General features: G+C 35.6%; 1 protein-coding gene across 1 annotated transcript in view; it reads right to left on the minus strand.

The window, feature by feature from the left end:
- Zeb2 (zinc finger E-box binding homeobox 2) overlaps positions 1-26,500 on the minus strand; it is a 67,241-nt gene that overhangs the window by 1,722 nt on the left and 39,019 nt on the right. The window contains exons 6-10 of the mRNA XM_015479152.2: positions 12,895-13,083; positions 11,971-12,185; positions 9,151-9,259; positions 6,255-8,224; positions 4,598-4,778 (exon numbers count right to left, since the gene is read on the minus strand). Of these exons, the coding sequence (XP_015334638.2) occupies positions 4,598-4,778; positions 6,255-8,224; positions 9,151-9,259; positions 11,971-12,185; positions 12,895-13,083 (2,664 nt within the window). The remainder of the gene's footprint in view (positions 1-4,597; positions 4,779-6,254; positions 8,225-9,150; positions 9,260-11,970; positions 12,186-12,894; positions 13,084-26,500) is intronic.

Consider the following 26,500-nt stretch of genomic DNA (forward strand, 5'->3'; position numbering starts at 1 on the left):
TATATAATCTCAATTAGTAATCAAATATCTTTAATAATGTTATTGAATGCCTTCAGGCTTGCCACTATTTAGAAAATGCTATAGAATGCTATGTGTTGTTTCATTAATGATCCTTATTTTACTGGAATGTCTGATATCAATTTAGTGATGATTAATGTGGTAAGGCATAATATTTAAGTAGGAATAAGTTATTTACCTGTAAGAAAAATTAAAAATCTATTTTTTTTGGTGACTATTAGCTGTATTGGAAATTTTAAAAATTGTGCTACCTTATTTCAAGGCAGTTAAGAGTCTGAAGAAAACAAATCTAATTGAAACTCCACAAATACCATTCTTTAACTTTTGCAAAAAGATGTTTTGAATGAAGTAAACTGGATAACAGAGAAATCCAATGGAGTGCCAAGAGTCTGGAGAGATAGCATGCTTTTCTATTTGACAAGACCACCATGGTGGGAAGGTAATGTAAAGGAAGCAGAAGTGTATTTGAGAAAAAAGAGATTTTTGTGCCTTCCAGGGAACTTCAAGTTGCTATGTTATGAATTTGGTCTCTCTTGTGTCTACTTGTATTTTTAAAGAAATGATACTTCTGGGAGAAAGAATAAGATATTTTTGTAGCACTAAGTAATTCATCCATCGGGACAGGATGGCACAGTATTAAATAGGGGAGATGTGTTCTGGAATCTGATTGGGTTCAAATCCACCTTCTACAACTGCTTGTGATGAGGTCTCAGGTATGTTAACTTCTGAGGATCAGGACTCTTGAAGGGAAAGGAAGATCTTTTGGGGGACCTAACTTGTGGGCTGGCCATAGGAGTAAAGGAGACAATGTTTGTACAATGTTCAGCACAAGGATTTCATAGTAAGCACTCAGTTAATATTAGATCATTTTATTCTTATTCATTAGTACATATTCAATAGTTTCCCAGATTTTAGCAAGATGCATGCATCAGGGGCAGAGTACATGGAAGGAATAAATCTGAATGGAGAGAAAAGAAATCGTATATGAAAAATTAGCTGGTGCTTTAGTTGTAGTACCGAGCATGGGCAAAATTGCCCTGCAACTTCTTTTGGATAATTAATGTCTCATGAGCTCAGAAGCACAAAAAGATCAACCTGTTAGGTCACTTCATGGAGAGAATGTGTGAATCATTTTGAATAAACATTACAGTCGACATGGCTCTCTCTTTTCCCAAGAAACAAACCACAGATCAGTGTTGTGAGAGAGAACAAGCACTCACCAGTGAGTACAAGTTTCAAGATCTGTTAGAAAAGCCGGGAGATGCCTGCTAAACCTGCAGTCCATCATATCACTATTCTATGGTTACAATTTTCAGAAAATTTGTTCAATAAAATTCTCATAATAGAAATAAATTAATTCTGCATTATGAACTGACTAACTGGAAGAAAAAAAAATGTTCAGCTATGATGCCATACAAAAGTATAGAATCTGGGAATAGGTGAGAGTTCTGACATGTACCTTACACTAAATAGTCTACTAATCTCCAGACGTTTCACTATTAAGTCTTTAATAAATTCAATTTAAATAGAAACTGACTTGGACATTCATCTCTTTTTAACATGTTTGATTGGTTTACCTGATTCAAAAATAGATGTCCTAGAATTAAATTTCCACATGAGCAAGATTCAGAAAAACATCCAAATTGATACTGGGTGAATCGAAACTTTTTTAAGGTAAGGTTTTTTCCTCTAATATCTAGGTTCATGATTCATCTCACAGCTAGAATGATAACTGAAGTTAACAATAAGGGGAAGGTTTGTGGTATGAAAAATTATCATATAACTGAGATACAGAATTGACTAATGATTTACTTAAAACTTAGACTTTACTCAAAAGTAGAAACAATTTTTATGACTTTTCTAAATAAGATGAATTTTAAAGCACCTACAACAATGTCTCATCAGAAAAAGCACTCAATAAATGTCAGATTAAATTTTAGTGGAGTACAAATGAGCTCTTGACAGTGCCTAACAGGAGTTCCAGTTTTTTATTTTACAGTCCTTGTTTATGACAATTAATCCTATTAAATTCAACATTTACATATTTTTTCCTTTCTCTGACCCAGTCCCAGATCCCAAGAAAGCAACAAGCAATAAGCCATTGATAAGAATGAGTAAGCAATACATATGACTTTGGTATCTGCCTAGGAAATAAATTAAAATAGGTTGAGGCAAAAGAGCACAGGTCCTAAAAAATAAGTAGCTCTTAATATTCTTTTTAATTTAAAAGATTCTATATGTAAAATTGTAGACAGATATAACAAACACACTTTATCAATGACACATTCATAATCAACACATAAAAATCAAATGACAATTCAACTTCATTTCCCAAACTTAGAATCAATCAACCCCAAGAGTGTTCTCACTTACAATATTCATATTAATTCATTCTGAAAATATTACTACTGATTAATATAAACAAACACAAAGGCTGGTGGAGCCCAATAAGAATAGGAAAATGGACTGTATTTCCACACATATCCTAGTGATAGAAAATTCATAAAGAACTTCACTTGCATGGAACCTAATACACTGACAGTAGTAATGTCATGAGATGTTTGGCCAAGAGACCAAAAAGTTAACACACTGGAAACTTGACAAGCTGGGAAGCCGATCGAAGGATAATTAATCACAACTTTAGAGAAACCATTGGATGGTTAGCATCCTGTTGCTAGGCAATGTTTCTGGCAGCAGATCTCACATCTTAAAGAACTTGAACATTTTACTTTTTAAAATCGTTATTTTTAAAATTAGTTCATTAATTTGTTTGTCAACTTTTGGGTCTCTCAATTAGCTATATAGCTATGGGAGTTATAGACTATCTACTTTATAGGAAATAATTATATTGACTGGATGTCAATATGTATGATAGCCCTCACTAAAATAAAAGTTTTGCACTCACCATGTAGTAAATGATAGAGTTTGCATATGGTCATATAATAAAACGATTCAGAGAAGGAAAGATGCCTTCAGTGAAGTGCCTAATGCTGCTGAACAATGAAATACAAAATATATTTGAGGTTGATTAAAATATGAAAGTAAATTCAGGTACGAAAATATCTTTACTCTGTAAATGCCTAAATAGGACTTAGTACTAAAGAAAATATCTATGATAAAAGACAAATGTAGGAAACTTTTGACATTTTATACATATCACTTGACTATCAGAGCTGTCTGTATTTGCTATTGATTTGGATTGTCTTCAAAGTATCATTAATTGAACTTTAAAAATAATAACAAGGAATATCAGATCATTGCCCCCAAAGAAAACTGGATTGGTTGGAGTAAGAGCAGTTATTTATCAGTTTTGTGTTCTTCACAAATACTCTCAACATTTGATTGACAGAATTCATCTATCTTTGTTGAAACTCTCAGCCTGATTCCGGTTCCTTTTGCTGACTCCAACACATGCCCAGTGAGGACTGAGGCATGCTGATGAGTACCAGTGTATCCAAAGGACAGCTCTCAACCTCCAACAGGGGACCATGTATGTAGGCAGTTAAAATAAAGCAGGAACTACTCACAGTCCTGTTCTTTTTTGCCTTGTCACTTTTCTCCCCAAACCATTAATATTAGGTTGATTTTTCCCACTCTGTATTAAAATGGTTTAATGTGAGATGTTTTTCAACATTCTCCCCACCCCCTTTTTTTTCCTTTCCAATAATTGGACTGAGATTTTACACTCTTCCTTTCCTCATCCACAGCTAGTACAAGATGTAGATTTCTAGTAGAGAAGAACTGGAGAGGACTGGGAGGAGACTGAGTGTTCTATTCAGGGTAGGAAGAGGAGAAAGGGAGGTGGGACAGAGGCGGAGCTCAGCCACAGAGCTGCAAATCAGATAGATCATGGATTGGGGGAAATACTATTGCTTTATATTTTGGTACTTTGTCTTTTCTTTACTTTTCTTTTTTTTTTTTTTTTTAATTATCCAACTATCTCTTTACTCATAGGGACAAACGAGGCTACTGTCTTGTCAACTCTTTGCAATTAATTGTTCCTGATTAGTGATGCATGAATTGAAAATAAACTAATTAAATTTAGAAAGCAAACTTTAGTCTTCCAAATATATTTGGTCTTTTACTTTCTCTTATGATACTAACACTTTTAGTTGATTCCAAATGTGGTCAATTTATAAGAACCAAACAAAATCACCTCCAAACTGTGGCTTACTTGATGTTTGGGTGATAAAACTAATACATGATTGACTAGATTTAATGTTACATTTTTACATACAAATGTTCATCACAGTTTAAGAATTTGAAAATATTTTCAATAACTAGCCTGAGTCATGTAATTTCATTGTCCTGGCCATTTAAATATTCCTTTGCCGTGACTTATAAATTTGTTTTACAGATTAACTTGAAAGATATGAAGACAAGCACACTCATAAACACATGAATGATCCAATAAACAAGCAACAAAAAAGTCCTACTGAGCTAGGCAAAAGCATTATTTCTTCCTTGTTGAAGGTATCAGCATATGCTACATCTTATGTTGCACAAGTGTACTCATTAAATATTATGAAATGTACAGCAGGCCGGGAAGCTCTAACTAGCTAGTCAAAGTCACTCATACCTGTGTGTTCGTATTTATGTCGCAGAAGGGAACTGCTTTTCTGGAATGTCTTGTCACATAAGTCACATGCATACATGCCACTCTCTGTCTTCTTGATCTTCTTTCGAGACAGACAGGAATCGGAGTCTGTCATGTCATCTAGGCCTGACATGTAGTCTTGTGCTCCATCAAGCAATTCTCCCTGTGATATAATCACATAGTTCAACACAGTCTTTTTCTCTTTGTGTTTACACCAAACAACTCTGCATAGGCTGACATTTGGAAAACCTAAAAAATGTTCGCTATTTATCGATCTTGTTTTTTAAAAAAGTTATTTTCCCTGAACAATATACGAAGCCTCACATTTCAAGAAAAATATCAGCCTTCTCTGCCCTAAATGGTAGAGCTTACTATTTTCCAAGGATAGAAATGGTCAGCCCTGAAAGTGGAAAAAACATAAATTTTTCTAAAATCCTTCTTTTTCTATGCCAGGAAATATCCATGGGTGAACACTCACCATCAGAATTTGTGTTTTTTCCAGCATGCTTTACTTTAGAAATGATCTGTAGCTGTAGAAACTCCATTTTAATTGAATTTTATATTTAGGTACAAAATGTTATTATTATGCAATCTATTTAAATGTATGTCTACCAACTAAAAGCCTCAAGCTATATTTTTATATTTAATTTTCTAATTTGAAATAGGGAATATTAATAACACTTTTTATCAATGTTCTATCTATGTTAAAACAGCCTTCAGCATTGAGCAATAATGAATGTGGATCAGTAAATTATTAAATTTCTTGATATTTATTTTGTCTTGATCCAAAGGAGTGCAAACTTGCATGATAACATACATTTCCATTTGCTAGCCCACAGTTCAGTTTTCTTAGACTACGTTTGCACTAATTAATATTAGAGAAGATTAAATAGGCTTAAATACATTTACAAAGAGGGCAGATGTACTGTAAATTGGAATACTGGAACAGCTGTTACAGAGGTGTACTGCCACTTATGCTCCTGTTTTGCAAATAGGAATTAGACTGCATAATGCTAAAATGTACCTGCTTTTGTATTAAAAAATAAACATAATTATTTAGTAGTTTAAAGAATAGGTAATAAGTCATGTGGAATGTACAAAATATTTTTTAAATGTTCTTCAAAATAAACTCTTCACTATAATATAGTATATTTCAAATTTATTGATGTTTTACTTGCAAATTGCAAACGTCTTTAAGAGCGAGTGAATATTATAAACTTTAACTTTTAGGACCTAGGTAAGTCCTACCAAAGTATTGTTATCAATATACATTTTTTAAAAGCAGGTGAGTCAATCTAAATAAACCTCAAAAACGTTTACATTTCTTATTTATTTTAATAGCAACTGTGCTTACAGATAGAGCACTGTGTTCTACTTTCATCTATTTGCTTTCTAACCCAGTTAGTTTTAGGTTCACATTCTTTTTTAAGAGTCTTTTCTATTTCTCCTGATATTTGTTACTGAGATTTTTTTCCTTTGTGCACATAATCTACATAATTTTTTAATGTCTCTGGTACTTGGGATCAAACCTAGGGCATCACATTTAGTAAACAAGTGCTCTACCACTGAGCTACATCCCTAGCCCAACAATAATTTTCATCTCCTTTCTTCAGAGCAAAAAAAAATCTCATCTCATTACCTGAAATCCTTGTTTCCGCTGGTACTTTCTCCTTTGCTGCATTTCAGCAAAGGTAGCTGCTCCAGTTGGGTAGGTATAGGCCATATGTGGTAGGAAGCTCATCTGATCCAGCCCCGGGTATGGTCGTAGCCCAGGGATACTGGTCTGGACTGGCGGCATGAAAGTGGCAGGGGGAAATGCGCTTTGTGGTGGAAGGGCTGTGTATAAAGGTTTGGCACTGAATGGGTTCATGCCGAACACTGGGTTAGTGCTTTTGTTGTCCAGATTATTTGAATTTGAAAACTCCTTCTTGATAAAAGTCAAGTTCAGAGGCTCATCTGAGTTTTCAGATGATGAAGAAACACTGTTATGGTCTAAATTTATGCTACTAGCTTTTGTTTTGTTCTTTGTGGCTATAATACTTTTGGGTTCCTTCATTTGTTTTGGTAATGACAAGTCCAAAGGCTCAGCCTGGAGCTCCTCAGAAGAGAAGCTGTTTGGAGTGTACGAACTACTGTGGGAGTTTTTAGAAGATGTGGAGGAAAGATTTAAGGGAGAAGGAGTGTTACTCCTTGAGTGGTCCAATTTTTCAACTGGTTTAATATTGGTAAAATGGGAAGATTTTGTTAGCCTGAGAGGAGGATCACAATTTGTCACACTGTTGTGGAGTTCTGCTATAGATGGTGATGTTATGGAGTCCATAGGCTTGACTGGAGACCTGGGTAGTAAAGAGTCTTTTGTGGGAGGGTTGCTATTGGGAGCTAACGGCTTGGAGTTCCTTTCCAGTGATGGTGACCTGGAATTTGAATACTGGTAGACTTTTCGTTGCTCAAACCATTCCTTCACAAATTCCTGAGGAAGGCCCACAGCAATGGAAATTTTCAGCAGTTCATCAGAGTTGGGCTCCATGTTCATAGCATAGTATGCTTTGAGTACAGACATGTGGTCCTTGTATGGGTTGATGGGGCTTGTCAGTCCTTTCTCAGAAAGTACAGATGACAAGAGGAGGGCTTTATTATCAACAAATACTCCAGCTTTGTTGGGGACTATGTTCTCATGAGGTTGCAGGACTGCCTTGATCTCTTCATTCATCTTACAAAGGTAACGTTCATGCTGATGCAAGGGAATGGGGCCAGGAAAACTTTCTTTACAGAACTGGCATGAAAATGGAGTGGATATGTTGTGGTTCTCAATCATTTTATCATCAGTGACCAAATCTATTAAAGTACGTAGCTTCTCTTTCTTTATATTACTGATCTGTCTCCTGGAGTCAGTAGTCAAGCTCTGGAGGCAAGCTTTGGCTTCATTGACTTTTTCTAATGTATAGTCAATAATACTTTTAGTGGCACCATTATGACTCACTACTGGAAGACCAACAGGTGGAATATTAGGAGAAGTTACTCCTTGTTCCTCAGGTTGAGAACATGGGTCCTTCATGTGATAACCTTTCAACTTTGAAATCTCTTCAGCCTTGCAGTCCATTTTTTGTCTGGAAACCGTATTGTCCACAATCTGGAGAACCTTTTGTACCTCGCTTAAATTACTATTCATTGTGGGAAATCCGAGTAAAGGGGCTTCCATTCCTACACCTAAGTGCTGCATTGGACTCTGAGCAGATGGATGAACTCCTAAAGGGCTGGTGGCTCCAAGCCCACCATTCATAAAGGGACTAGTGCCACTGAACCCATGTGTGGCCATAAGAACTTTATAGTCATTGAAGTCTAGTGGTTCTGTTTTAATTTTCAGTAAGCCTGTTTGTTCAGACATACTAAGTGGTTTTCCATTCTCCAACTTGTTTCTTAACTGAGTAATGGCTGAATTAGTAGGAGAAGAAGAAACAGAATTAGGGGAAGAACCCGTCTTGATATTGTTTCTCATTCGGCCATTTACTGAGATTAAACCAATGCATTTCTTACTGCTGATGTGTGAACTGTAGGAACCCGAATGGGAGAAGCGTTTCTTGCAGTTTGGGCACTCGTAAGGTTTTTCACCTAAAATGATAATTAAAATTAAAGTTACATTTCCTTGATTAGGTAACAATTGCAGTTGTCTGCTGAGACAAGAATCTGTGAAAGCAAATGAAAAGAACATAATGGGGGTTCCTCTACATTCTAGGTGCTTAGATTAGAATTATGTGACCATAAGCGCTTCTGGGCTTTATCTACCCTGGGAGGACATAATTCAAGATGTTAGCAGTGGAAGGTGAAGGCTATCTAGGCCTTTTTCCGCTAAGATCCCAAATCTTGTCTTGCCATCGGCAGCCTCCTATTTAAACAGAGTGTCAGATTAATGTGTGGTCAATAGCACAATAAAGATGTCACAGTATTTAAAGGGAAGTGTAGTCATGGCTTTAATCAACTCTGTGGAGATTCCATTGATTCTACCAATCCAACTAGTTCTTTGAATAGCATCCAATTTGGTAATAAAATGCTTGGCAGAGCTATCAAACTAGTTATATAGAAGAAATCTCAGTGGTAGGATATGGTTCTGTGATACACAGTTCTCAGGAATCAAGGAGCATTTATCATACACAAGCTGTTATCCAAAATTCTTCAACGTTTTCTTTCATGATTGGGTATCAAAAATGAGTGGCTTTCAGAGTTTGCCAGCTGACTTTCTTCAGGTCAGAAATACTTAATCCGGAGAAAGGGTTTTAGAAGGACAAAAAGGAGCCTCTAGATTTAGTAATAAATCAAAGCCTTTGTAATTTTTAAGAAGAATAAGCATTCCTCTTCTTTTTATAAGACAGGGTTATGGGTGGTACCATAAGTCTACTTCATGAGGTACACATAGTTTATTAAATAAATGGGTAGTTCCAAAAAGCTACAAACAGGTCTGTGTAAAGTTTAAGTAATCTTTTAAAATTTCTTTTATTAAAAACAATGCAAATGTGAGTGCCAGCACCTCTGCTACTCACCACTGTGAATTCGCAGGTGCTCTTTCAGATGGTGTTTATACTTGAAGGCCTTGCCACACTCCGTGCACTTGAACTTGCGATTACCTGCTCCTTGGGTTAGCATTTGGTGCTATAAAAGGAGAAAGACTGTCATCAGTTTTGTGTAGGAGGAACAAAGAAAATTTGTTACGAATATTTTTAAAAGGCCTCTATTTTTCAGACAGGCCAAAAGGTTTGAGTGCATGCTTATTTATCTGCCCAGTCTTTCAGAGTTGCAATAAAAGTGATAATGTTGGTAATAAAATTGGAACAAATAAAAAAAAAGTGCTTTCACATGCTCATCCAAACACTTGCTTTACAATTATTTGTCATCTCTTTTTCAGAATGTTTCTTTGACCCTTGAGAAGGTGTAATTGTAAAGATGTTTGTGTTTCTTTGTGTTTACTGCAAGATCTAAAATCTAAAGATTCCTTGCTAGAATGAAACAATTTTGTTGAGGAAAAAAAAATGTTGCCTAATAATAGTCTAAAAAAAAGGCAAGGAAAAGAAAAAAAATAAAGAAAGCCTCACACACTAAAACAAAATATTATTGAACTTTCTGAATCAGGTTAGAAGTTTTTCTTATAATGAAGCAATCTGAAATTTAAAGAAGAGCAAAAAATAAATAAAATCCCCACATCAAAAACTCATAAACATTGACAACAAAAAATGTGGACTGTAAATACTTTTGTTATATGGTAAGTATGTTTAAATATTCCATTCATTGTGCTAGGAGCACATGTAAACCCTGTTTTCCTGATGTGTGTTGCCTATCAGATTTGTGTCATTATTAAATGTAAGAGACAACATCTTATGTTATAACTGCTTGAGCAGTTTTATCACAGGCTAGTAGGAAAGACTTCAACGACTTTTCATTTTCCTTTTAGGTAGTGTGCAAAGGAGTAGGGACCAAAAGAAAAAAAAAAGTTTGCTGAAAAGACAAGTTAAAAGCAGTAGATATAATCAAACACAGCTGACCTTTTTGAACAAGGGGGGAAAAAAGCAGTGTGACTTAGAATTCTGGAAAAAAAATATACAGTCATCTACTCTGGATGCTCAAGGTAGGAGGTCAGCCTTTTTCAAGCAGCAATGACACAAAAGCCTTTTGCAAAAAGACAGCACAGAAACGGTATGACAACTGCTAGGGTGTGCTGAATCTTCCCACATTCCTAGTGAGACAGATGGTGTTACATGGGACACAGGGAGGTTTGTTCAAACAGCAGCAACCTTCAAAGATCAAGCGGAGCCCAGCCCGCGGAGCGCCATTGAGGGACCAGCGCTCATATGTTGCTGAGTTGCATAAACAAACAGCAACAGCTGCTTTGTCTCCCCCCACAGCCCTCAGAGGACTACTATAAACTTTAGTTGTGCCACTGTTAATATGATACAATCATTTTAATTTACTAATTGTAAATGCCATGAGCAAATGAGGGGACTTTTCAACACCAAAGCTACCATTCATAATGCGCCAACACAATCACACTCCTGCATGTGAAATTTAAAGCAGTTATGCTAGATAAATATCTAGGCCTACCCCTGCTTTTTTTTTCTTCCTGTAGTTTTGTGCATAGAAGCAAGGGAAGAAAGACTGTTACATAAATGAAGCTATGCAAACATATTATTTTTCATAACTGATCTTTGAAAAACATTCAGGTGACAAGTCCAATCAGATGTAAATGGAATGATTTATATGAGCTTTCCTGTTAAAACAGTAAAATTCCATAATGTAGCTTTATAATCATTGTTTGATTGTGTTTGCTGATTCCTATTTTCCTTGTTCAAAGAACATAAAGCCCATAAGGAAAAATAAGAATTTTATGTAGAATATCATGTTTAATCATTTTTAAAACAGATATGGTATCAAGCTTATATAGGGCAATTCCAGTTCTGTAGGGCCAGTTATTGTGACTTATGATACACCACTTCTGTTACCATCTGAACACATCATAATATCAATTTGCGGAGTCAATTCTCCCAGGAGGACAGAAAGAGCAATTTTGCTGAGACATTTAAGGGATGCTGTGAATCAATCCTATTCAGTCATTTTAAGGATTTAAGAAGCTATGATTACCTGTACAAAACAGAATTCTTATTTTTAAAACAAGTAAGTTAAAAGAAGCAGAACAATTGTAACATATCTAGCTACCAATGTGCACACCAACAAGGGATCATTTAAAATGTACACCCAACATCTTAATATTATTCCAATTATTATATATATATATATATATATATATATATATATATATATATACACACACACACACACACACACACACACACACACATATATGCCATACTCCTTTTTTATTTTGCTTAAAATAGATTTCATAAACTAGTAGCAACTCGTAAAAATATTCTAAGTGATTGAAAGTGTTATATGACAAATGAAAAGAAACACTTGGTTTACTATGACTTAGGTCCTATATTAAAAAAAATTCTAAGAAAAAGTAGGTGAAAAATGGAATTAAAATTGCTGAGATGTTTAATAATGTATAATTAAAATGCTACAATTTCATTCACTTTTTGTGGAACATAAAAATGAAACTAAAGTCAAGTTAAAGTGCAAATAAAATTTCTAAATTAGAAATTAACACACTCATTCGATCGTGAACATAAGACTATTAAATCATATTAGAAGAGACCATCAAAAAATCATTTAGACCTCAATTAAAGCTATTACCATTAAAAGATCTGCATCTTCAAAATGCCATGAAAAATTAATAATGATTGCCAATCAAAGCAATATCGTTTCTCTAAGGGGTTATTATAGAAAGAAATCACTTAAAACCAACCCCCCACCTGATCTGTCCCTGGCTTGTGCGTCACCATATGCCGCTCGAGCTGGGTGCGGTAGGCAAACGTGTAGCTACAAAGAGGGCAGGAAAAGTTCTCCTCATTCTTCTCGTGGCGGTACTTGATGTGCTCCTTCAGTGATGTCAAGCGCTTGTAGCCCCGGTCGCAGTAGGGGCAGGTCAGCAGTTGGGCAAAAGCATCTGGAGTTCCAGGTGGCAGGTCTGTAGCCGAGAGACAAGAGAGAGAGAAGCGGGCCAAAAGGTCAGTAAATCAATGGCAGCTAATGGGCTGACTGCCCGGGATGGTATGACAGGAATCACTGCAATCTGCTCCACCAGAGTGCCATCATTGCACCCGGCCTCCTCGCACACCAGTCCCCTTGCACACCCAGGACAGACTTGTCGGAATCAGCTCACACCGTGCCTGAAAATTAATTAATTACTTAAGCTTTTTTTTTTTTTTTTTTTTTGGAGGGGGGAATTTAAACAGCTGATAAATGAGGAAATTCTTTTTAAGTGACTGACAGCTTCTATGAAAGCTTTAGCCACATATTACTCGGAAATTCACAGTGTGAAGGAGCTTTTCAGGTGTCAATAGAGAAGAACAAAAGGTGAGGGTCAGTGTTTCTAAACTTTTTTTCCCTCAAAAGTAAAATATTTCAGAAAGATAGGAATACATTTAGATATTTTTATCTCTTAGAAATGGGCTCTAATTGTTCTTGTTCTTTATTGGATGTACAAATGACACAAATTTGCTGACAAAAAAATTTCACAATACCCTAAAATTACAGTTCTAATCTTTGCTCATGAAATTCCATGCCTCTGCAGCTGTTCTTCAAATTTTAAGGTAAACACCCAGGCATGTAGTGCATTTGTAATTGTAACAGCTGCAGAGGTCAGTGTAGTGGCTAAAAATGAATTACAGCCTCACCATTTTCTTCTTGCCCATTGGCCTCTGGCGTGCCAAGGCGAGACAGCTCCTCAGGGGCTTCTGGGTAAATAATGGCTGTGTCACTGCGCTGAAGGTACTCCTCAATGCTGACTGCATGGCCATCGCGTTCCTCCAGTTTTCTTTTGGCAAAGTATTCCTCAAAGTCTGATGTGCAATTTGCATTCTTAACTGAAATCATAAAAGGAAAAATGTCTTTTCAGGGCCTTCTTCCTCAGAGCCCATGTCCATCTACATCATTGTTAGTAGCAAATGCTGACTTGCAATAAGACCACAAATACCTGGTTTATTTGTAAGAAGTATAGAAGATGACCAGTTAACTGATTACATGCTTATTGTTATACACAAAAAGAGGATACTTCATTTTAAATTAAATAAGTTTTTTTTTCTTCTGAGAATACTAGTCTGCATAATTCACAAAAAAAAATGAAAGAAAATTTAAGATGCTTTTAGTAAAATTTAAAAGATCTAAGATCTTTTTTGTATGGCATTCTAAGATCCATAAACATGAGAGATAATATAAGCTCAAAGCTACTTTAGTGGTCTATATAAAACTTCCTTTTCTTTTAAGAAAAGTATATTTAATTTTTTATTGTCCACTAAACATCCCTAACCACAGATCCATCCGGTTGCTAAATATAAGCTTTTAACCCTCCACCCTCTGAATATCACAGACAGCCAGGAGTACATAGTCTGAGACAGATGTGAAAGGAAAGATATTACTAGAGAGATAATAATGTGGACTTTGTTTTTAAAATAAAAATCACAGAATGTGGTAGTTTACCTTTCCCTAAAATTTGAATCTTCGGCTCAGTATTTTAAAGCTGCTGAAAATAAAATTAAGCTCACAGCTGATAAAAATAAAATAAAAAGTAACAGAGGGAGTTAAGAAGCTGGCAATGCTGCTGTGTGATTTTGATATGGTTTTAACTTTTGCAATTATGACTCCATTCCCATGAAATGAATTATAGTTGTAAACCAATTTTAGCAACTTATGTCATAAGACATTGTATACTTGAAACCTCTAGATGTGTTCCTGAATTAGTGTGGCTTAAATATCTTAGATAAATTTTTTATTCATAATACAGATTTGGGAGAGTAGCTATTACATTATTTTCTAACACACATATGTGAAAAAAGTACTTTGCTACTAAAATAAATGTTGGAATCTTACTATCAGGGTTTTGAGAGCAGTTAACTTTGGTTCCACTAGATTCTTCGCCTTACTTTCTCTGCCATAAACAGTGTTAATGTATTTGCCATATTAATTCTCCTTGACAAGTGTGGCAGGGTGATGTTTGAACAGACAAGTCAATTTTTTTTTTTTTTGCTTTAATTGTTATGAACTTGTAGATTTTAAATGGGAAGAACAGAGAGTAGAACCTCCCATTAATTCAACATGTACTTAACTGAATGCCTAGTAAATGATAGGCATTGTGTCTTGCTCTGGTAAGCAAAGAACATGTTTAGTCTCATGCTTCTGGAAGCCATGAAAAAAAATCAATACAACTGATATCATCTTGAAAATAAATACATTAAACTTGAAGAGATATTATGAAAGTTGTATAGAGGTTTAAAAAGAAGCAAGAGGGATCTGGTGGGGTCTAAGAGATCAAGATAAAGCATGAACGGAGAAAGCATGAAGTTAGCTCACTTTGGAAGCTGGGAAAGCAGCATGTGCAAGGTTGTGGTGCTGCAAGGAGTATAGACATTTCAGGATCTAAAAGGATATGATGGAGTTCGGAGTGAAAGTGGAGCCTCAGGGTGTAAGGGTGAAGAGGCCAGCTGGAATCGAACCTTGAAGTGGGCAATAGCCCTGTTAAGGATTGGGTTTTTATTCTAAGACAGCAGGAAGGCTTGAAGGGTATTAAGCAAAGAGGATGATTAGATAAAATGGTGGCTATTCTTTTTTTTTTTTTTTTTCAGTATTGGGCATTGAACTCAGGTATGCTCTACTACTGAGCTACATCCCCAGCCCTTTTTATATTACTATATTTTGAGACAGGATCTAACTTGCTGAGGCTGACCTTGCACTTGTTATCCTCCCTCCTCAGCTTCCTGAGTAGCTGGGGTTAACAGGTATGCACCACCAAGACCCCAGGTTTTTAAATGACAACTCTGGCTACAGTATGATAGGGAGTGGAAGAGAAAAGTAGATTCTGGGAAATCAGTAGGGAGGCTCCTGCCCTAAAGCCAGGCAAATTGTAAAGGTTAAGTGATTGGTGATGGAGATGAAGAGAAGCAAATGGATTTGAGTCATAATAAAGAAGTAAAACCCCTAATACTTGGGGAAGGATTGAGTTTTCCAAGGTGAGAGATGCTAAAATACTTTCCTGTGGTTTAGGATTTCCAAATTTGATGAATTATTGGTGATATTTACCAAAGAAGGGAACACTAGAATTCTAAAAAGATAGGAAACTATGGACCGATAGGTGAGGTCAAATGAAAGAAAAATGGGGAGAATTGCACTTTGTGGACTAAGTTATAACAATCCTGAGTGCTGTGATCTCAAAACTTTCTCTTTTGTTACTCCACTTTCTGTTAAGTTTAGTAAGAATGGCAGTCTGATTCCAAGACCTGTTTTTCCCTCAAAAATAGACTTGGAATGTACATTAGTGGATTAAGAGATTATACCTTGAAATTTTGCTGAAATCTTTTCTTAGTGGATTTAATAGAAGAATAGGGACATTAGTTAAGATCTCCTTTCTGCCACTATACTCACAATGCCATGGATGCTTTCCAAAGGATACTTATTGGTGGTGATTGTGATGATGTCATTTGACTTGCATCACTGAGCCCCTAGAGAGTATGCAGGAACTGCCAACTTGCATGAACTATTTGTGCATTGTTTTGAATCATCAAAATAACTTCAGAACTACCAAAAATCAACTTTTGCTTTTAGTGACAAGAAAAGAGAAGGGAAACAAAATGGTGGATCCAAGATGAAAGTCTTTGAACAACGCGACTGATTTTACCAGTGAATGACTCCTTTTTCAGTGCTGTGACAGCAGAAAGTTATGTAATGGTTCCTTTCTGAATTCACACCTACTAGAATGTTGTGAAATGTTTGAGACATGATTTAGGGTTTTCGAGAACACTGTACTACTTGATGACCTTAATGTAACCTAGTAAACTTCCTTTTCATATATGGATGGACATATATTTAATATTCCAATTTTATTTTGATATTTCAGCAACTATTTGAGGTATCTGGCTATCTTTGCATGGATTTTCATTTGCATATGAATGTTTTCATCAGAAATGTAATCAAATGCAAATTCAATTGGATTTGCATTAATAGCCTTTGGGCTTAAAAGGGAGGAAAATTCTGATTTTTCTGGATAGGCAAACTAAATTGCATCTAGATACACTTCTGGTATTTGGAGAGGCAGTTCAATTGCTAGATCCAATTTGGCCATGCTAGATTTCTACATTGAGTGTAATGGAGACAAAAGACATCAAATCACGTGTTCTCTTTAAGGATCATCTTTGTTTCCTGAGCATTGAGTATGTAGCCTAGAAATTAGTAGGCTCTCAGAAACCATTTATGAAATGAATGTGGAGTAAATTATGTTTTAAATACCAATCTTGGTGTAAAAATCTTCTAGTAAAAGAAAGTATAATATATAATAAATATATTTGAGGCATGGGCTTAGAACCTAGTTCAACTATTAGTTCGAGCAATTATAGAACAATGTGGTAAACCATATATTGGTGATTATAAATACTTGTAGGAGTTAGAAAGATATAACATAATTCATGAAGAAGATGCCATTTCAATCATTTAAGTCTACTTGCTCCATCAGGGTTTTTCTTCATGTGATATAGATTTGCTATTTGTTATATATCTTATATATCTAGAGTCACTTACGTGAGCTAGAGTTGAACCTTCCCTGAGCTAGGTATATCCACCATGAATATAAGATAGTTTTCTCCTAGGGTCTTTAACTATGGGTACTAATAACATGTGGTTTTTCTGCCCAGCACTATACCCTTTTCCTTTGCCTACAAACAGCTCTGCACTTCCCTATTGCTGAGCTTTACAGTGCCCAAGGGAGCTGCTATGTTATAGCATGATTCTGCTCTCTTTGCCACAGTTTATTATATACACCTAAAGTGAGCCAATCTTAGTCCTCTATTCTTTAAACCAAAACATTGATTAGTCCATGAACAGCCCATAGATCCAATTGAATTCAGTGAATCTCTTCATTATGATTTTAGGATTTTGTTTCCAAAAATATGTCAAGAGATTTTTTCCCTCAAATGACTGTAGCCATAAGAATGAAGGAATTGGTACTTTCCATATAGCAAAGAAAGATTTATGAAAAGAATGAATAAATCAGAGAAAAGAAGACAAGACAGCATACCCCTAGAGTCTGTTTCCAGCTCTATTTGTTCCTGAGGCCAAACCACACCTTACAATCCCTGTGTGTCAATCATCCTTAGATTCTGTGAGCCAAGAAACTTCCTTTTCTACTTTAATCTATGTTGTCTCTGAAAACTGAACACCCTAACAGTTATAGTACTAGAACAAATGGGATTAAATTTTGGTAACTCTCAAAATTATTGGGAAGAATAAAATTTTGCATTTAGAAGTTTGCACTTTTCTTTCACAAAGATCTTCCAAATCTTGTAATACTATGTAGTGGACACAGGAATGAGGTAGAAAATTTGCTAGAAAGTTATAGAATTCCCTGCTGCATTTTTCTAGTATAAAATCAACCTCATTTTCATTCTTTCTGTAATCCTCTTCACTCCCTGGTCTCCTTGGAAGAACTGCCAAAACACACTGACAAAGGATATTTGCATGGTATTTATCATCAAACCATAACAAAAATTCACAAGAAACCTCAAGTAATTTCTTCCAACAACTTCTCCAGAGATTTTGCATTTAGTCCTAAAATTTACCCTAATATCTTGCAAATATCTCAACCTTCTCTAAGGTTAGGTAAACTTTTCTTTATCCAAAAAAAAAAAAAAAGAACTTTATTAATTAAAAATACCCTCCTGGCTATATGTACTTTAATATTGGTAAATAAAATTCTAGGTCCCTTCAAGTCTGAAAAGTCTGATTTTCATAGAAATATGCTAGTCACTCTTATTAGTGTTGTTTATTAATGAAACTTTCATAAATATATTTATGTCTGTTTTAGATAAATATTGATATTTCTAGATAGATAATAATGATTACCTATATGGACTGACTTTAAAAATTACTGCCTAAGAAACAAGCAGTGTTATCAGAACTCTAAATAAAAGAGAAATACTGATTGGTTTCCAAATTGAGTTGTTTTAGGATATATTCTCAAAGATACTTAAATGTGGGGTTCACTTAGTGTTTATAGATAGTTAAATTATAATATGGTGCTGGGCACAGTAGCACACACCTGGAATCCCAGAGACTCTGGAAGTTGATGTAGGAGAATCAGCAACATAGTGAGACCATGTCTTAAAATAAAAAGTTAAAAAGGACTGGGGATGTAGCTCAGTTGTAAAGCACCCCTAGGTTCAATCACTAATACCGAAAAAAAGGGAAAAATTATTGTTCCCCTTTTCTGTTTTCCTTTGCTATTAATTTTCTTTATTTGTAACAAGCATATGTTTACATAAGAAGCCAAGTGGTCTATTATCACTGTTTTAGTAGTTTGCATATTTTTAATTTTCATAAAATATTGAAGAAATATATTTGAAGATTATGTTAAACCATTTTAACAAGCATTCAAATGAATATGTAATAATTTTAGAAAACAAAAACTTGGAGGATCCAGAAAAGCTGCATCAAGTCTATGGAAAAAAAAACTGAGTAGAATTATTCATTCACCCCTTGTTTAATAACTCTATATTGAATGCTACTAATGCCAGGGAGTGTGCTTGGTTTGAGACCATGATATTGACTGATAATTTCTTCCTACTTCTGTGATTTTCATTTTTGGAGACATGCAAAACAATGGTTGCGATTCTGTAATATACATACATATATGCTTGTATAACAGGGGATTATGTGTACCTCTGCAGTGTCATGTGGGAATTGTTTATTGAATCATATAATCTACTTTTTACTCACTTTACTCTCTCACGGCAGAAGAAATCCTAAATCTGGGTAACTATGTTCATTTTTTTGAAAGGCAGTCCCTTTGTTAACAATATCATAGATGATAAGAAGTCCCAGAAAATTATTTCTAATTTTTTCATTGTATTGGAATTTTTAGTTTAAAGAAGAACATAGTTGGCATTTGTTGAAGTATATAAATTCTCATGGCTACTTTGTTTAAAGTTGACTAATTAATGAATATAAGCATTTCATCATTAAAAATGCATGTGTGCATTTCTGCAGAAAGCTTCCAAAATACATATTGGCACTAGATATCTAAAAACAACTGTGAGGGAGGAGGATGATCTTTTTCTCATCACACAGTTACGTGGCAGCTTCACAGAGCCTCCGACTGGTACAGAAGCATGTATAAAGCCAGGGAAGGGTTGTCAAGAGCAACAGAAAGTGTTCTTCTCTTGCTGGGAATTAGTATAGCCTCTTGGCCGGTCTCTCCACCCCTGCTCTGATATGACTTTCACTGGGCTACACATGTTCAGATGCCAATGAGAGTACCCCATGTGATGGAGCTCTGGGAGAGAGAGGTAAAGAATGAACAGAGGGTGGGAATCTGTAGTAGTCTGCAGGATCAAATATCTCCCTCAATAGCAGGAAGCATGCCAGTCAGGGACAGAGTCTAATTTTGAATTTAGATTTTATATTAGTGAATATCAAGGTTTAGAGGCTATAAACCCTTAGACAATGTTGATTACTATGTATCAGTATAGAATAACACAGAGTTATGAGTTTTTTTTTAAACTCCCAAGTTAGAAAATATGTGCTTATCTTTCTCATTATTGTGCAATCTAAAAATTTATAATTGGCATATGAACAAAAGGCATCAGGTGATGTTATTATGTTTTAGAGAGGTTGATGAAGCAAGGTGATTATTATTATTATTATTATTATTATTATTATTATTTTTGCTTTTTTGGTGGTGCTGGTGATTAAACCCAGGGCCTTGTGTGTGTGAGGCAAGCACTCTACCAACTGAGTTATATTCCCAGCCCAAAGCAGGTGATTTTGCCCAGCAAATCAATGCTCATTCCATCTGCTTTTTGAGAGGCACATAACATGCAGTGGTTTGCTTCAGGATAGTCAGTGGTTTTCAAAATGTGGTCCCCAGACCAGAAGCATCAGTACTATCTGGAAACTTGTTTGAAATTCAAATTCCTGGGGTCCACTCCAGAGTCATCAAACTGTGTTTCAACAAGACTTTCAAGAAACTCTAACTTGTGCCCAGTTTAAGAACCACTACTCTAGGAATTCAAGCATTTGCCTCACATGGCTAAATAAGATGCAGTTTTGAGGAGCAGCATTGAATAATTCCCATGTCACATAACTTTCCCGACCATCTCAACCCTAGTTTATGCCATTCTTCCTTACCATGCTATCTACAAATCTCAATCTTTGAATTTATCACATCACATTGTCATCTTTCACTTGCATATCTGCATATTGATAGAGACATGGACCCTGTCTTATTTGGCCTTGTGTCACCGGTGCACAGCACAATGCCTGGGACACAGTTATTTCTCAATGATTGAATGATTAGACCAGGTTCAGGGCCTTGGACTCCGCATTTTTGGCTCAGTCATTTTACATTTTTGAATCTCAATTTCCTCATCTGTGAAGTGAGCCAGTGTGTGTCTTCTGGGGCATTCTCAAAGTGCCAGAATTTCATAATTTCAATAAAGAATTGTCCCAAGCAATTTGCTTTTCATTCTCTAGCTAAGCCCAGAGAATTTAATCTGTGTTCATTTCCATTAAAAACTCAAAGCAATACAGCTTTTAGATTGGGGAACCACATACAAAGATTAAGAAAAAAATATTTTGGAGGTGCTTGGAAACCACAGGCAACATCACAAAGAAAACAGTGCTTATTAAATATTTGTTGAATGAATGAAGGAAGAACTCAAGAAGCCTGGAAGATTCGTTATTTCTTGTGGGAACTCTTGCTGTGAAGTAGAGATAGCTGCTCCTAATCGCAAGCAAAGCTAATAAAACCACAGCATTCATTAGCCAGGAAGTGAACAAGTTCTTCTTGTTGCACACTGATTATGGTCTGAACATGACCCATTCCTGCCTGCCCTGCCAAGTGCTACTTCTGCTTTCCTCCTCTTTCTCTCCTTTGCTTTTAAATGTCTGACATTTACTAAAAAAATTTAGAACTAACTATAACCATGAGAAGCTATCCGAAGTCTTGTTCAACAAGACTCTTCCAACCTATGAAAATGTGACAGATACAAACAAGAAGAAAAAGACTCACTTCATAATACTTTGACTCCCTCCTAGTATTTGGGTACTAGCTGTATTATCTGATCATGTACAAATGACTAACACTGCGCATCCATGCAACTCTTGGAAAATACAGGATGATCAAATTTGTGTAGTTTCTTCTTGTATAAGGAAGCTAGTGAATTTAAAAAGTTTTAATTTAAACTCCATGTAAGAGAAATACATGGAGTTTAAATTAAAACTTTTTAAATTAAAACTTTTTAAATTTCCTCATTTAACAGCTGATGCTACTAAGGTACTACAGTAAAGTTAATGATTCATACAAAGTTACACAACTAATTTCTGGAAGAGTTGGATGCAGAATTCATACATCTTGACTCTTAACCCATTGCTCTTTCCACTACACCACAATGATTCAACATGAGAGAGACTGGGGGGGTGGGGGGCGGGGAGGGAGAGGCAGAGAAAATCCCATCTTTTTAGTTTTTCATCATGCCTGATTTGATAACATTTGAACAGGCCCTAGCTGCAGAAAATACTGTAACAACATTATAATTCTAAATAAACATATCAGTACACTATAAAATTAGTATGGGGAAAAGACAATTAAAGTGCCCACTTCAAGCTAGACGTGGTGTCAAACGCCTGCAATCCCAACAATCTGGGAGGCTGAGGCAGAAGGATTGCCAATTTAAGGCCAGCCTGGGCAACTTATAGCAAGACCCTGTCTTAAAATAAAAAAGAGAAAGGGCAGCGGATGTAGCCCAGAATATGGTAGAGCACCCTTGGTTTCAATCTCCTGTACCACAAAGATAGAGAGATCAATCAATCAATAAACAACTAAAATGCCCTCTTCAGTGGGAGCTATTAAATTTTTAACTTTTTCTTTTTTTCGTGTTCTCCCTCTTTTTTTTTTAAATTTAAATTTATTTTTAACTGATTCATAGTAGCCCTTCTGAATCCTATTTGCTTATATCACTTTAAAAATTTTTTTTAATGGATGATAGAGACTGAATCTACTGGGGTAGAGAGAAACATCAAAAAAGTTTTTCAGATTCTCTGCTCAAGAAGCTTATTTAAAATTACCACTTAATATTTAGTAATTGTATTTTCCTAATTTCTTATTTTTAATCAAGTTTCTAAGGGCACTCAATGAAGAATGATTCTCCAAAGCACCATACAAAGATGAAATATTATAAGCTATTAATTTATTATATATTTTATGCATCCAGTAAATAAAAGCTATCTCAAGCTTACCATAAAACTAGAGACCAAAAAAGAACTTTATTCATGGTTCATTTTGCTTTCCCATTTCACATAGTGCTTGGTTCTCCCCCCACATGCTTAATGACATCCTCCCACATGGGTTCTACTTCTTCAGATTAAATGAAACTGTGTCATCCCCTGGTAATATCCCATCCCTCACAGACCTCTCCTGCAGAGCCCTTCTTGCCTGCATCTCTCCAGACACACAAAGCAAAGAGGATGCGTCCATGTACTCCTTAATTCACACTACCATTTCAAACCAGGGTTACCTGCTTCATCAGTTCACTCATGATTTATTTACCATTAATTCAGCAAGCCCCTATTTACCGACCATCAATACTTTATGAATCACTGTAACTACTGAGAGAAATATAAAGAAAAGGAAACTTAATCTCTACCCTTGAAGAACCAACACTCTGGAATTATAAGGTTTGGAAGAACAAAGTTGTGCGTTTTCACCTTCAGGTTTTGGGACACTGCCTATATAGTTCTAGTAAAATGATACCTGTCCCATGACTACATTTCCCCCAGGAAGTGATTGCTATCATTCTGGAATACTCCATCCCTCAAAAGGCAGTCCATGGGGAGGCCTGTCTTCACAGTGCTTTGGCTTTTCTAGTCTAACAGCACAGATGAATGTGTCTTGTACAGCTCTAACCTAGGACAATTCCATCTCTCAGAACCAAGACAGGCTTTCACTCTCCACTTTCCACTTGTCCCCATCATTTTATTCCTCATTTCCTTGAAGTAGGTACTTTGGTGTGATGAGGGCTGACCATCCCCAAGTCCACTTCACCTGCCCTGTGTACTGACTGGCTCCTTGGAGCTGGGAATCATCATTCCCATCCCCACTTCTTATTCTCACACCATTCTTGCACTGCCAGACTAAGGTCCAGTTCAATTTCTCCACTCCCCAAATATCAAAACAGATTTATCTAATTGTATAGTCTAATTTCAGATTATGTTTTCACAACAGGGTATTCTTTCCTGAAGATGACTGAATTGCCATACGTTATCCACAGCAACTGCTCTAAAGTCCCACTCTTGAAGATTCCAAGCCTACTCATATTCCACACTGCTTACTGATGATCTCTTTTCCCTATCTACTTCAAGGAGTACAACCAATGTGATGCAAATTTTCTGTACTACTCTAAATTTGACCAAATTCTGTCATCATTCTCCCCTTTTCTTTTGATCTTGCTGCTAAAATAAAGACATATTCTTGACCACTACCATGGTTACCATCTAAAGTTGTTCCCTCACAACTCTTCTGAAAACTTACTCCATGTTTCACCCTGTTTCCATCTCTATTTTCAGCCTTTCTCTTTCCTTTTGCACAGAAGCATGTTCAGAAAGCTTTTGTCCTGAAGAAAACTTTCCCTGAAATTTGCCATCTCCTGAATGCACCTCTCTCTCTCTCTTTTTAAGGCACCTCTTGATTATCCTATCTCTAATATTTGACCTAACACTAGGTCAGAAACACTCTGCAACACGAAACTTGGCACTTCAACCTACATAGCATGTTGTATTTTGAATAAAATAGCTTAATCCATACATTCGTTATTATAATCAATAACCATGATGATGATTAGCAATTTCTGTCCTAATATTCTGTTAAGCATTTTACACATACTTCTTATTCACCTACCACTATTTTATTCACCCAGTTGAATCTAAGTAGTTAATAACAATGACCGTTCTCTGCTCATTGTATCTTTCATGATGCTTAACAAAATACCTTGCACTTAGTAGGGTCTCAATAAGTGACTATTGATTTGGAGAACTAATGAGGCTCTATAATTATAAACTCGTAAATTTTGTCATCCTGTCACTGTGATTTTTCCTCCTATTGGTACCACAAAATTTCATATTCCTCATGGGGAGAACTAAGTCTTTTGTTTCCTTAAAGTTTCTTTCTCAAGCTTCAGTTCAAATTCTGCCCTTAATGAATGCCTGGACTGAAAAGGAATGAGCATAGGGTTGGGTGTGATGTCACACACTTGTAATCCCAGAGATTTGGGAGGCCAGGGCAGAAGGATCACAATTTTCAGACCTCTGCAATTTAGTGAGACCCTATCTCAAAATAAAAAGTACAACTGAGGAAGTGCTCCTGAGTTCAATCCCCAGGACCACACACACACACACACACACACACACACCAAAAGAATGAGTGTAGGTATCTTAGTGGCTGTGAATAGGGCTAAATGTTCATTACCTGTTCACTATTGTTACTTGCTGTAAGAAGAAAAACAATATGATTCTTGAAGGTGGTCAGTTATAAAACAAAGGGCAAAATCATCATTATACAAACATAAATACTACTAAACCCTCTTCTATAATTAATTTAAAAATGCTAAAGATGAAATGAGATAGGAGACTCATAGATGCAGGTGGTCATTAAAATCCTTTATAACGTTACACTCCTTCCTAACCTTCATATTTTAACCTCAAACACAGTAACCAAACAGTGGAAAGAATTTGTCCAACAACTCAGTGTAGTTTTCCAGGATGTCAAAGCAACTAAAATGATAATGTCTCTCAAAATTGCCTGGTTGGTCCTTTCATTATGAATTTGTGAAACATTGTATTTTTGTTTACTGAGCTTAATGAGACACCAGTGTGAAGGGAGGAAATAGTTTACAATGCATTCATTTTTTAACATATAAAAATAGTTTAAGGCTTATTGGTAGATGCAAACTGGAGAAATAAAGCAAAACAGGTTGAGCAGCTTGGCTAGTTAGACATTGTAGTAGGTGTCTTAAAAATGGCATGGCATTCAGCCCCTGCAGTGAGGCCTTGTACATAAAGGAGCATTATTTCCACTTTACTAATGAGAAATGAAGGCTTATCAATTATGCACTAAAGTTCATATAACTAGTAATTGGTAGGGGCAAAACTCAATTGTAAGTTTCTGATGTTAGAATCTGTAGCATTCCAAAATTATTCTCTCTCATATACAAAATATTTTCAATGTTCTTCTTAGAATGTTAGATATATGTTTAATAACTATAGTTATAGTTGATAAAGCTGATTATTGGACAAGAATTTTTCTTGTGCTGTGTAAGATTAAGAACAGAGTCCTAGGGCTGGGGTTGTGGCTCAGAGGCACTTGCCTCACATGTGTGAGGCACTGGGTTCTATTCTTAGCACCACATATAAATAAATGAATAAAAGAAAGGTACATCAACTAAAAAAAAAAAAAAAAAAAAAAAAAGAACAGAGTCCTAAATTAGTCTTGCCCAATTTCTGGATGTAAGGAGTACTTTTTTCCCCCAGCAAAGGAGGTGAGGATGCAGGTGGTTATTAATAGCCTTTTATAACTAGAGTACTATGTTGTCTGAGTAAATATAACTTTCACACATTCAGAGAGGAAAACATCAGGGGCCTATCTGGGTCTTGATATGCACGTGGAACTGCATTAATACTAATGATCACCATGCACCTAAGATAGATTGTTGTTACTACTAGCACATAGGCAAACTCGTGTTTATAATGCTTCTAAGTTTTTCCATTTCTTTTATTTTCTTAGGAAATAGGTTTTTTTTTTTTTCACACTCTTGGAAATTTTACCTAATGATTCCACTCTGAATTTGAACTCTATTAATATCTGGGAGTTGTAGAATTCTTCATTCAAATGTATTCTTTATCTTATATCTCAGAGCTTTACAATTTTCTTTCTTTTTAAAAACATTAAAACCACTGAAATTAAGCAATTTAGAAAGTTTAATGTAAATCAAGGTTTGCAATGCTTTATGTTGTTATAAATCAATTTTGCTCTGCTGTTAATCTAACTTAGTTGTAAAAAGAAAATATCGATACTCTAGACTACTTTTCTTTGCCTTTACAAGTTGATTTCAGGGACTTCACTAGTCTAAAGATACTGACTCAATTCCCTCCCCAGGTAATGTTTTCTCTTACTGTGAAGTTTAAAAAAATCTTTTTAAGAATGCATTTCTTCTCCACCAAATATTTATTCATTAATTCATTCATTCATTC

This window comes from Marmota marmota, unplaced genomic scaffold (assembly GCF_001458135.2).
Source record: "Marmota marmota marmota unplaced genomic scaffold, marMar, whole genome shotgun sequence".
In the NCBI taxonomy this organism is placed as follows: domain Eukaryota; kingdom Metazoa; phylum Chordata; class Mammalia; order Rodentia; family Sciuridae; genus Marmota; species Marmota marmota.